This window comes from Anneissia japonica, unplaced genomic scaffold (genome assembly GCF_011630105.1).
Source record: "Anneissia japonica isolate Jap-2015-1 unplaced genomic scaffold, ASM1163010v1 scaffold1587_len1432017_cov164, whole genome shotgun sequence".
Lineage (NCBI taxonomy): Eukaryota > Metazoa > Echinodermata > Crinoidea > Comatulida > Comatulidae > Anneissia > Anneissia japonica.
In genome coordinates this window covers 941,414-953,981 of record NW_022713643.1, presented here as the reverse complement: position 1 = coordinate 953,981, position 12,568 = coordinate 941,414, and the positions used below count along the sequence as shown (strand labels likewise).

Below are 12,568 nucleotides of genomic sequence, written 5' to 3'. Positions count from 1 at the left end.
CAATTAAACTTGGATTTGCACTTAGATAAAACCTTGAAATAATTAACAGTTTCAGTAGCACTAATATAATTATCTTTTAAATGTTGTCCTATGTTACCTTTACTGTGCATAATCATTTCTTATTTAAAATAGAATTATTTAATCAATCAGTAACTTGTGTTTTTTTTAATGAAATTAATGATTTTTTTTAAAAGATGCTACCCAAGGCGAGACTTTTTTTATACCTTGTTTGACAAACTAGCTGACTATTGTACATTTTACTGTACTGTTTTTCCGTTTTAAAATGTTTGTGCTCGTTAGCAATTTAGATTTGTTGTTGATGTTATCCATGACAGTAATACGTACCGCGAAATGCCAGGCCTCTGAAAAGTCCCCATCGTTGGTATTCGCCACGTTATTGGAAATTTTTATTTCAAATTTCGCGAAAATGGTTTATAACATTCCCTGCAAGTTCGTCGTTCAAAACTGGTGCCGAATCAATGTTTTAGAGCCTCCCACCAGAACCATTAATAATAATAATAATAATATTAATAATTTGCCGCAAATATAGTAATAATATCTAATAATATTATTAATTTTAAAAAATACTTAGACCTACTCCCAGAGCTACTCATAGGAGCTAAAAACTAATTTATTTTAGTTCTCAAATATGCATATTCTTTATGTTGATTTATTAATTGAATTTTTGCTACAAGATATTTTACAACATTTGTTTATTTTTTTTTTCTTTAATTTTATAATTGAGGACCATTTTTTATTTCTTGATTCAATTCTTGCTTATACAGTATTTAAATATTTGAAGATTAAAAAAAATATATATCATTTCTATTACCGAATTTTTCATTGGGGCCATTTTTACCTACCTGTCATATGGGGGCCATTTTTACCGGGGCCATTTTTCTGGGGCCATTTTTTCCGGGGCCATTTTTTCTGGGGCCATTTTTTCCGGGGCCATTCTTACCTACATTCTGATTTGGTAATTGATTCCAATCGTTCACTACTCTAACTACATATGAAGATTTTCTAACATTTAGTTTAAATTTCGGCTTAGAGACCTTAAATTTGTGTCCTTTAGTTTGGCTAATCCTCGACATTTTAAATAGCTTATTAATATTAACCCTATCTATATTTCTATTACGTTTGAAAGCAGAGTATGAAACCGTGTTCCTGATATTGAATTTTAAAAATGTTGGTACTATTATAACTGAAACTATTCTTAAAAAGCTCGGTAAGATGACGTGGGAGTGAATAAAGACCCCAGGTGAAGGATCTGCTAATGATGTTACGCACAGGAACAATGGATAAAGAGAGCATGCAGGTAGCCCGGAGCAGTGCCGACGGCCGCTCTGAAGGAGGCAACCAAGTAATGCACCCTTGACATTTAATTGTTTGAGTGTGGTGCATATGATGGTGGAAACAGAGCTGTAGTCCCACGCATTACATCAGATTAGTTAATATATACCTCCATGGTTAATATGAGGGAGAAATTGAGTTGCATAGGAGAATGGAAGTCAAAGTGTTGATGAATTTTCTGGTTCCGGAAAGCACAGAAACAGCATGACCAATTTTGGAACGGAGGTGACTTCCACGTGGTTTCCATGAGAGTACATTGTACACGGTAAGACCCAGATGTTTGTACATAGTAACTTGACCGGTGAGATAATTGCCGAAGGAAAGATCTAATGATGGGTTGTTATTTAATTTGTGTGTAGTTTCAATGAGCATTGACATAGTTTATCTGTTAATGAGAATTCTGTTGTGATAAAGCCATTTATGCAGTGATGGTCTTGTTTAAATGAATTTTGAATAGTGTTGAGTGAGTGGTCTGAATAATAATTTATAGTATCCTCTGCATACATAGCGGTATTGGAATTGGAATAAAAACATGAAGGTCGTTAATAAAAAGAGTAGCTAAGAGGGGGCCGACGAGAGATCCTTGTGGTATACCTATAAGGCAACAGGGAGAGGTGTTGATTTATTTGAGTTGATGGAAACACGCTGGAGGCGGTCCTTCATGAATGCAAAGATTAAGTAGTTGGATGGCGGGGAAAAAAATTGTAAGTAATTGGGGAGTTTATTAAGGAAGATGTCGTGGTAACCAGGTCAAATGCTTTTTTGAAATCAATGAATTAAAGACGGTTCCCACAAAATGCCCTTTATCAATGCTGGAAAACTATGAGTTTTGAGTAGTGGTACTGCTATAAGGGTGGAATGTCCAGGTCTGAAACCTGATTGGCTGTGACGGTCAGTCGATCGGTCAATTGATCGACTGATTGATTGAATGAATGTGATTGATTGATTACTTGATTGATTGATTGATCGGTTGCTTGAATGAATGATTGATTGGTTAGCTGATTGAATGAATGATTGAATTATGACTAAAGGTTATATATTCATTTATTTTTGGTTTATTTTGACACAAAAAATAGTATTGAAGGCGAAACCGTGGGTTAAAGGCTAAAACAAAATAGTGGGTACATCTTCGAAAAAAAAAAATGTACAGTGAAATGTAAAAAGCCAATAAAAATAATTATACAAAAATACAATAATCAATCATGTTATTATAATGATATCGAATGCTTGTAGTGATCATAGGCAAGGTAAACCGATAATAACACATATTTAGATATAATTATTTGTTTATGTCATCATCATGTTTGAGCTTAAGTTTAAGTTTAGGTTTTATGGCAGACTGTACGTCGCTTGTGTCAGTCCGCACTATTAATAGTGTGGTTGGCCACTTAAAGATGTCAACCTGTTGATACACCTGCCCCTACGACGCCTCCGTCTTTAGAGCCATCTATTTTACATTGCTTGAGAACTTTTACAAAAGGTGTTACCTTGTCGTCTGTCTATGTGAGTCTACCGAGTTAACCAAGAGCCTGAAAGTGTATTTTAGCCCGTTTTTTTTTTTTTTTTTTTTTTTTTTTCGGTTCAATTTTCTGGAGTACACATTTTTGCCGTCCATGGGATTCTCAGCATTTTACGTCAGCTAAATTTTGAAAGCGTTAATTCTGTTAAAGTTAACTGGAGAAGGCCAGTACTTGGACAAGTCGTGTTTTTGTAGTTTCTGTAATACATCGAGCTTCGTCACAGTGAATCTTGCCATTGTAAACGTCTTCTGATTTTTTTTTTCTGTACAGCTGCAGGCTATCTAAGGTAACAGCCTCATATATTTAAAGCAGACTCGCTCCGGAGGACATTCTTTGGTTTGATATGCTGTAAAACTGATTTTCTATCTAAGATATAAAAAGCATGTTTGACAAAAAACTCAGTTAATGAGATACAGATTTGTTAATATTTAAAAACCTGGGGACCAACCAACCTTGTTTTAACCTTTTGCCCCAATTTTTTTAATATTAAAAAATCTCATTAACAGCCTTCAATTTTTTTGTTTTTTTTTTTTGTTTTTTTTGTTTTTTTTTTGTAAAATATGCCTTACGTGTCCTAGAAACAGTTCTACAACAATCAAAACAAAATTTCCTCTGGAACCATGCTTAAAAGTTTAATTTAATTCTTTTTCGTACGTTTGATCATTATATAAACGCAATATGTTTATTACCTTCTCTACACAGTACTTAAGTATGTCCTCTTCATTAACAGTTGTACACCCATGTAATCTATATACAATATTAAGAAAACAAATTATTGCTATATCTGTTGAAAGAAGAGGCCTCAACTCAAAGAGTGCTGTTCATAGTATGATACTCGAGTAGAAAGGACACATGTATATGTCCCTCACCAATATATATTATATTATATTATATATATATATATGTATATATATATATATTATAATATGAATTAAATTTAGATTTTATGTCAACCCCACTCCCCAACATAAACATGCGTAACGAAAAGCCGATAATTCCGCAGAGCCAACGGCCAACCATGCCTTAGTTTAGGAAGTAGGTTTAGTTTTATAGAACTACAATTATTGTTATATATTCCCACTCTATTATATAAAAACTCTAAAACCTCAATCACCAAGAGCATAGAGGCTTTAATTATAAGTCAATTGACATTTATATTGTAGGCCTACGTACTATAACGTATTAATAGCACATTCTTAAAATAATGTACGCAATAATTACATTATACATGCACATACGTCTTCTCCCACTCTGTAGTCAGGTATGCCAACAACCTAAAAAAATGTTAAGCAAACAAAAATGATAAGTATGTTTTTTTTTCATAAATACTACGAAGGTTTGTTGGCAGCTATAAAGAAATGTTACAACATTTACATGGTTTCAAACTACCATTAACCAGTTATATGGAAGGTTTTTTTACATGCATACTTATGAATATTTTCAATGTAATTTACGAGATTTAATTTATAGTTTACATACAGAACTGTTCTTGCAAAAGAAATTAGTTTACACAAACCATGGAGTCCTCCATGCACAAACACTGTGTAAAAAATAAATGCCAAAATGCTAAAGTGGTACAAAGTACCAAATTCCATAAATTAAAGAATATATTTTTTTGCTTACTACCATAAAATCATTCTAATGCGTGCTCTTTTATTTATATTCAATTGCTGTTAAATGTTATTAGATGTTTTGTGGTGTATAATTGGCCTACTGTATTTGTAAAATTTTTAAAATATATTATAAAGTATAATACAGAGTGTAAACCGTATTAAATTGAAAACATATTTACTACTATCGCATCATTACCACTGAATTCATAATACCTTAGCTTTGTTGACTGATGGATGACTTGTAAGTACAATTTCTACCACCGACGGATGTATATTTATACCATTACAAATTATTAAATCCTGTAGTAAGGTCAAGATATCAAACTATACATATATTTGAATATATATATATATATATATATATATATATATAATTCAAATGTAAACATAAAAACATAGTTGTAGAAAAAATGAAATAACAAAGATACAGACGTGATAAAAACAAACTCCATATAGAAAATACAGCTTACGGGAGTCTCGGATAGAGCCACCAGAAATAAAACATTTAGAAATGTTTGATCAACAAATGTATTTTCATGTAACTACTACTACCACCTCCATCATCATCAAGTAAAAAGCATAATAGTATAATACAAAAAAATTATATATATATATATATATATATATTTGAATTTATATATATTTGAATATGTATTTGAATATAAATATATATATATATATATTTGAATATATATATATATTTGAATATATATATATATATATATATATATATATATAATTCAAATGTAAACATAAAAACATAGTTGTAGAAAAAATGAAATAACAAAGATACAGACGTGATAAAAACAAACTCCATATAGAAAATACAGCTTACGGGAGTCTCGGATAGAGCCACCAGAAATAAAACATTTAGAAATGTTTGATCAACAAATGTATTTTCATGTAACTACTACTACCACCTCCATCATCATCATCGCCAGCATCATAATCATTAACATTATCACATCGTACTATTACCATTATCATTAATAATTATTATTACCATCCATTATTATCATTAATTAAAAGTTACCTTAATTCTTCCAACTACAGTTAGATATCCTTCGGAGTTAAGTGTACCGAGATCCCTGTGAATTAAGGATATGGATAAACAGTTAATAAAGAAAGCTAACATAAGTAAGATTTCATCCAAGGTTAGTGACATGAATCACAATATGTAAATTTTTAGAACTAAATGACTGCCCCATCTATTTACAATTGCATATAATAATAATAATAATAATAATAATAATAATAATAATAATAATAATAATAATAATAGAATGATATAGTTAGGTCATTTTCCAAATTCATTAATTCGCTGGTTCTTATGTCATTCAACGCAGCACAAATAAACAAAAAATAAAATGTTTAATGTCTTCTTCGCAATTACTGTTGCATGTAGTACATCCATCATTATTTCGGAGTACTACTGCTTATCCTGCGGTCTAATGGGAATGTATTCGATCTAAGTTTAAAATTAATTGAGGCACTATTAAAGCCTATAGAATATAGGAGGTAATTCTCTAACTCTGGGTTGTTTTTAAATGTTGCATAATCTCTAAGGATAAAGAGATAATAAAAGTCCAATTAGTTGACACTCGCATAAAGCTTAAGCCGGTCACTCATTGCGTCATCTATAGGACGAAATCAACTCCGCTCTTAGATCGAAAAGTACGATTTAATATTGTAGTATTAGTTTAACGTATGGTGCCCCAAGGCACTAAGCTGGGGCCTTTGATATTTATTGCTACTATTGACGATGCTCTAAGACATACTAATATAAAGTATTGGAAATATGTAGATGATATTAGTTTATGTGAAGTTGTTACATGGTCTGAACAATGCTGCCTCACTCTTAACCCTGTCAAATGCAAATATATGTGCATTAACTTTCAAAGAAATTAAATTGACTATCAACATATTTATATGGGTACTGATGTTCTTGAAAGAGTATCTGAGGTTAAAATGGGCCAAAAATATTAAAGATTGTTTGCAAGATATGTAGAAGTAAACGTCTACATATGTTATCCAGGCTTAAAAGGTTTGGGGTACCCATAGAAGAGGTGGTTGATACGTACAATAGAAGCTGTTTGAAATATGCAGCGCATGTATGGCACTCGGGCCAAACAACTGAGCATTAAGTAACTTGAAGACAGGATGCAGTGAGAGTGTCCGGCTTTTAACAGGATTAGGGACATGTTGGTTTTGCGCGAGCTGCTGCAGATGCCACGGTTTTTCAGCCAGTGGCCAGGGCAAGATAATAGTAATAATGACATAAAATAAATTGCTTTTTAGAATGTATTGGTATTGGAGGGTAACAGAAAATAGTTTTTTCTGCATCTATCTGTTGAGTATTATTTTTATTCACAGAGATAGAAAAAATAAACACAAAAAGGAAAGTAAGGTAATTAAATTGTAATAATATGTTCTATAGTTTAATGGTATTACAGTTACATATGAAATTGTGCAGAACATTGTCTTTAAAAATATGCTCACCCTGTCCGGTACCAACCATCTTTGGTTACTGCCTCTTTTGTTTTCTTGATATCATCATAGTACCCGTTGAAAGCCACTGGACTTCGGACCCAGATTTCACCTGTTTTACCAACTTCTAAAGTAATTCCATTTTCATTAACGATTTGAACCTGAACCAAAGTTAATGAATTTTAAAAACTACTATAAATTTCCGCAACAATTATAATGTCTATATATAATCATGTGATTCAGTTGTAGCGTACATTTTTGTATTTTATTTTAACACGATAGTAACAGTGGATAGTAGTAACAGTAGCTGCAACAGCAGCAGGAGCAGCGGCAGTAGTAGTATCAGAAGCAACAGACGCAGCAGCAGCAGCAAAAACAACAACAGTAGACTATTCTTGCTCTAAAAGGTCATTATGCTTATTTAGACTATATAAAATAAGTGATGCAAATATTATATTATAGTTTAAAGGTTTCCTACATACAGTATACTTTTAAAGGTAATAAAACGGTTGGTTTAGTTCTACCTCGACGCTCGGCATCGGTTTACCAACTGTTGCATACGTTTCTGGCTTGTCGTCTAGTTGTAAACAGCATGCGGTATTTATCTCGGTTGTTCCGTAATCAATCTATAGAATAAAAGTGGTATAGACTTTATATGTCTCACGTAAGCTCTTGTCACAGTGTAAAATTATTACAAACGTTTTAGTTAAGTTTTTCGTTTTGTATGTATGATAGACACCTGATATTCAATATTCACACTATTAAATTGTTTGATAAATAAATTGTCATACTCGTAGGCATTTTAGGGACAATCTAAATAAGTGTCTGCTGGATCTATTCCTATGCAGGTCGCTACGATTTCTCGAAGGTCTATACTTTCTATGCTGCTGAATTCTAGATGTCATCATTTGACGTCTTAGTAACACCTAATAAAGAATCAGATGATCTATAAAGTTAACGCCACTTCGCCGCGGAGTTAACTGAGATCATTGGCATGTTCTTTATAAGACAACTGTTGTTTGCCTTTTACGTGCGAGTCATCACGGAACAGGTTAGTTGTAATCACATGAATTTCTGGTATAACGGGTGTATTTATTGGAGTTAACTTATCGAGTAGATGCTCGACTGGTGATAATTTGTGTTACTTATTTAACTTTAACTCTTTAGTCTACCTACAGAAAAAAATACAACAAAAAACACATAAGGTTAATACAAGCTGACACCTAATCTATCAAAATGTTAGTTTACATATAAAAATTATAAAATCAACAGATTGAGTTGGTAATAAATCATTTCTATTAACTCTTTTCTTCCTATGTACTTCTAGCCCTACCCACTTCTTATTTTAATCCTAAATTGTGCTTACCAATCTGTCATAAAGGTGATTCTGATATTTAATAAAAACAATAAATCAATGTACAAAAAATGGGAACAAATTATTAAAAAATAAATAAATAAACAGCAGACAATCTTCAGAGAGAAACATAAGAAATAGCAGTAATACAGATCTACCGGTAGAGCACTTTTCTTCCTATGTACTTCTAGCCCTACCCACTTCTTATTTTAATCCTAAATTGTGCTTACCAATCTGTCATAAAGGTGATTCTGATATTTAATGAAAACAATAAATCAATGTACAAAAAAATGGGAACAAATTATTAAAAAATAAATAAATAAACAGCATACAATCTTCAGAGAGAAACATAAGAAATAGCAGTAATACAGATCTACCGGTAGAGCACTTAAATAAAATAAAATAACCACACTGTATGTATGTAAATAGTTATTTTTTAAGCTCTGACCGCTTCTTCTATGCACTTATTGCATACCACTTGCATAATTTGTAAAATACAATTAGCACATCTATATTGTGTGCGTAAGTAGAATCTCCAAAAGTGACCAAGACCTTATAATCAATGTTGGCTGATCTAAATGTTTGCCAGACATCTTGGAATATCTAACAAAATAGATATTTAATACTTACAAGCGTACGAATGCCCCGTTTTTTCCACAAGTGAGTGACAACAGCCTCAGGAATAAGTGAACCTCCGCAAGTGCCTTTTAGACGTAAAAAATAAAACATGATTCAGCATTTATTCTATAAATATGTATGATATAATTATAGATTTACCCGTGTCCACTTCGTTCCAATTAGCATAAAAGATCCGATTGATGGTAAATTACCATCACTCGTTTTGCTCACAGACAATACGACAGACCAGTATTCTGGGGCATGGTCGTGTCGTGGTCGTCCTCAACACGACAATCAATCTCATCTTGTATTTTGTAGTTACTATAATTAATTTGTCTCATTTGTTATAACATTATTCATAACTTAATGTGCAAATCGGCCTATGAAACATTCTGTACTGTGTGCTTGTCTGCAATGTAAGTTTGATTGTTTAGAACACCTGTTTAGTTCCTAATACTGTAGCTGCCTCAACTTAGCTTTAATACGCAGATTAATAAAGACACTAGTGTAACAACAAATAACAACATTCATAATTATTAACATTCAGAAAATAGCGATACAATCATAACGCATAATTAAATTATCAATAAATCAAGCTTCAAGCTTACCGGTATGTAGTTTTGGCGCAGCGTGAAAGCGGTTTGGCGCAACGTGAAAGGTTTGGTTTCCAACCTGGATGTCGGGGTTTCAATCCCTAGCTGTGCATTTCGCTTGTGTCCTTGAGCAAGGCACTTTATCTACATTGTTTTTCTCCACCCAGGAGTATAAATGGGTACCTGGTGGGGTTTCTTGCTCCTGAGCTGAATACAGCAGCAACAATGACCCGGGACAGGTTATGTAAAGCGCCGCTGATTACGATGTATGTTGTAGAAAATGTGCGCTATATAAATGTTCAAATTAAATTTAAATTAATTAAAAAATTAAATTTATTTATAAATATCAGCACTGCTACATCCTCAATATCAACTGTAATTACTAATTATATCATTATTATCATTATTTTAGTATATTATTATAATTATTATTATGTTTATCATTGGTAAGTCATTTGTAACAAAATAATTCCATAGTCAAAGATCCTCGTTAGCAACAGTCTTACAGTATAACCCGCATTAGTGTACGACTTTCAGTGAATCATCGACGAAGGAAATTTCAAACACAATAACTTTAAATTTAAACCTAGAATGCTTACAATGCAATCTTATATAAAATAATCAAAAGGTTCAATATAGCAATTGTCATGGTGATTATGAACACAATTATAAGTGCGAGTAATATAGTAAATTATCGTATTCTGTGAGTATCTTCGCATGGAATTAACTATTTGCTACGCCTGGGACTAAACGCCAACATACACTATAATACGCAAATCCAACTCCGTGAGAACTCCATACAAAGCAAAAAAGCTATACTGTACATAAACAAACAAAACAAACAAAAAAGCAAAACAAACAAACAAACAGACGCATAATACCACAATATTTCTGCTAATCAAGAAGTATAATATGTTCCTTGTATATTACTTATTACTATAAACATTGAATACAGAATATTTAATGTTCGGGTGTCACTAATTCAGAAATTCAGACACATCAATAAGAACATCAATCATTCAAGTAACCGTTAGAGAGGGCCCTATGACAAATGTAACGTAGTCCTATGTATCGGTATCTGATACAGTAACTATAAGATTAATATCGATAAGTCTAATGTACACTAAACCCTACGCACAGAGACCTGCAGTGTATATTTATTATGACATTAATATCAACAAGTTTACTCTAATGTAAACCATACCCTACGCAATGCTAGGGTGTATATTTACCTGCTTTCAACGACGATAAATCATACTTTTCGTTAATAGGGTTGTAGGCTAAATCAATGATACCATTAATCATTAAACTGAAAAATGTACACCTAAAACAAACAAAAAGAATAGCAAACTGTAGCTGTTAAAATATTGTACAAACGGAAATAGTACACATAAATCCATAACTGTAATAAAATTCACCCTGCATCCAACAGGCCTATGCTTCTTTTATACTTGGAACGGTAACGATAAAAAGCAATTGTTCACATAGTGAATAAAAGAAATAAGGGGAGTTTTTACATTTGGACGATTCAATAACAAATAAAATCGTTGATACTACTACGATTATATCTTTCTTTCCATAATTATGACATCATTTGAATTGATTTGTCAACATATTTTATTATCGTATACACGATAAAACGTTATTGAATCGTCTAAAAATAAAACTTAATTATTTCTTATATTTTATATATGAACAATTAATATCGCGACAAGATTTGATTGACAGATAAGCAGACTAATCAGCGAGCGTCAATTAGTCACTTTTTCTCGGAAATTTTAATTTCCTTAGACAGCGGTTTAGACGCGGAATATACGTGAGTCTAGGCCTAGATGTCTATGCTTGGTTATAGATACCCAGATTTACACGAGCAGTGCGCATCAGTGACTTGACCTTTGCCGACAACAAGGTTGACTGAATGCGGCTTTTCCCTCTTCCTGTGGGAGTGAACTACAGAGGCTTTTACATATCCCCGCCATGTTCCATGAAATATATTAACACTATGAATATATTATTCATTTGCATACCGCCTACCATGAATTCTCTTTCTTTTAAAGAAGGTTTATAGTAAAGAATATCTTCGCCAACTCGATAGGCTTAAGTCTAGCCACCGTTGTCTAAGGTTTTCGTGACTTTGCGGGCGGGGCTTCGAGTCCTTGTCGAAATGTCAATTGCTTTTTAGCTTTTTATCGTTATCTTTGCAAGTATGGACAGACCTTAAGAGTAATCTCTACAATAATTGCTGTCATTCGGATAATTGAACCGGTGTTAGAGAGTCATTACATAAGGTATCAAAAGCAAACATAGTGTGTTGATCTTCAGACAAGTTAGTAGTTTTGGTTCAGGAAAGCCGATCCTATAAAGACCAATTCTCTAATGGCCACGATACAATTTTTTAAAATTTTAACTTAATATAAACTTGTTAGTTCTAACAGTAAATTTTGTCAATCTGCGTTTCTGAATACAAAATAATAACACAATGAAAGATGTACATACGCTAATATTTTACACTTTAAAGAGTTTCTAATTAAGAATGAAAAACTGGTTTAATTAATTTGAGGGGTGATGCGTATTAAATTATAATTTTGATATTAACAAAACTTCCAAGCTAAGTACGATTATGTTTACCTTGGTGTTTAATAAATATGCTTATGCCTAATTGGTTATTACAATTATATCTAACTCTAAAAATTTACAAAAAAAAAAAAAAAGAACAAGAACAAGATACGGCCCACCTTTCAATTTCAACACCCTGTACAAATTTCTCATAAGAGTAGATCGGTGATGTATATACAGATGTGGATCCTATGACCAGAGGAGCAACCTGACTAAACTGAATATCTTGACTGTATGCTATGTTGCCTGAACAGGCAAATTTGTTAACCTTAAATGAAATAGTGTTAGTGTTATTTTAATTCAGTAGTCGAATAACATTGATGAGGAACGCAGGTGCGTTCGAAATATTTGTTTAATAAAATTGTATGTTCCAAGAGTCAACGACTGACATCAATTTATTCCCCGTTACAAATC

At 32.3% G+C, this 12,568-nt stretch overlaps 2 protein-coding genes across 6 annotated transcripts in view; both read right to left on the bottom strand.

Annotated features, from left to right (window-relative positions):
• Positions 1-1,468, bottom strand: part of LOC117108664 (F-box/WD repeat-containing protein 11-like) — a 5,142-nt gene extending 3,674 nt beyond the window's left edge. Inside the window, exon 1 of the mRNA XM_033250760.1 lies at positions 1,463-1,468. Coding sequence (XP_033106651.1) covers positions 1,463-1,468 — 6 coding nt within the window. The remainder of the gene's footprint in view (positions 1-1,462) is intronic.
• Positions 923-12,568, bottom strand: part of LOC117108680 (medium-chain acyl-CoA ligase ACSF2, mitochondrial-like) — a 29,317-nt gene continuing 17,671 nt past the window's right edge. For 4 of the 5 annotated variants that reach the window (XM_033250780.1, XM_033250781.1, XM_033250779.1 and 1 more), the window contains 9 exons: positions 12,274-12,422; positions 10,771-10,862; positions 8,958-9,031; positions 7,498-7,599; positions 6,986-7,134; positions 5,520-5,574; positions 4,700-4,786; positions 4,095-4,147; positions 926-3,620 (listed from right to left, as the gene is read on the bottom strand). In XM_033250780.1, the coding sequence (XP_033106671.1) occupies positions 3,506-3,620; positions 4,095-4,147; positions 4,700-4,786; positions 5,520-5,574; positions 6,986-7,134; positions 7,498-7,599; positions 8,958-9,031; positions 10,771-10,862; positions 12,274-12,422 (876 nt within the window). In that variant the 3' untranslated portion in view covers positions 926-3,505. Of the gene's footprint in view, positions 3,621-4,094; positions 4,148-4,699; positions 4,787-5,519; positions 5,575-6,985; positions 7,135-7,497; positions 7,600-8,957; positions 9,032-10,770; positions 10,863-12,273; positions 12,423-12,568 lie in introns of all 5 variants that reach the window. The other variant, XM_033250783.1, reaches the window with a different exon arrangement.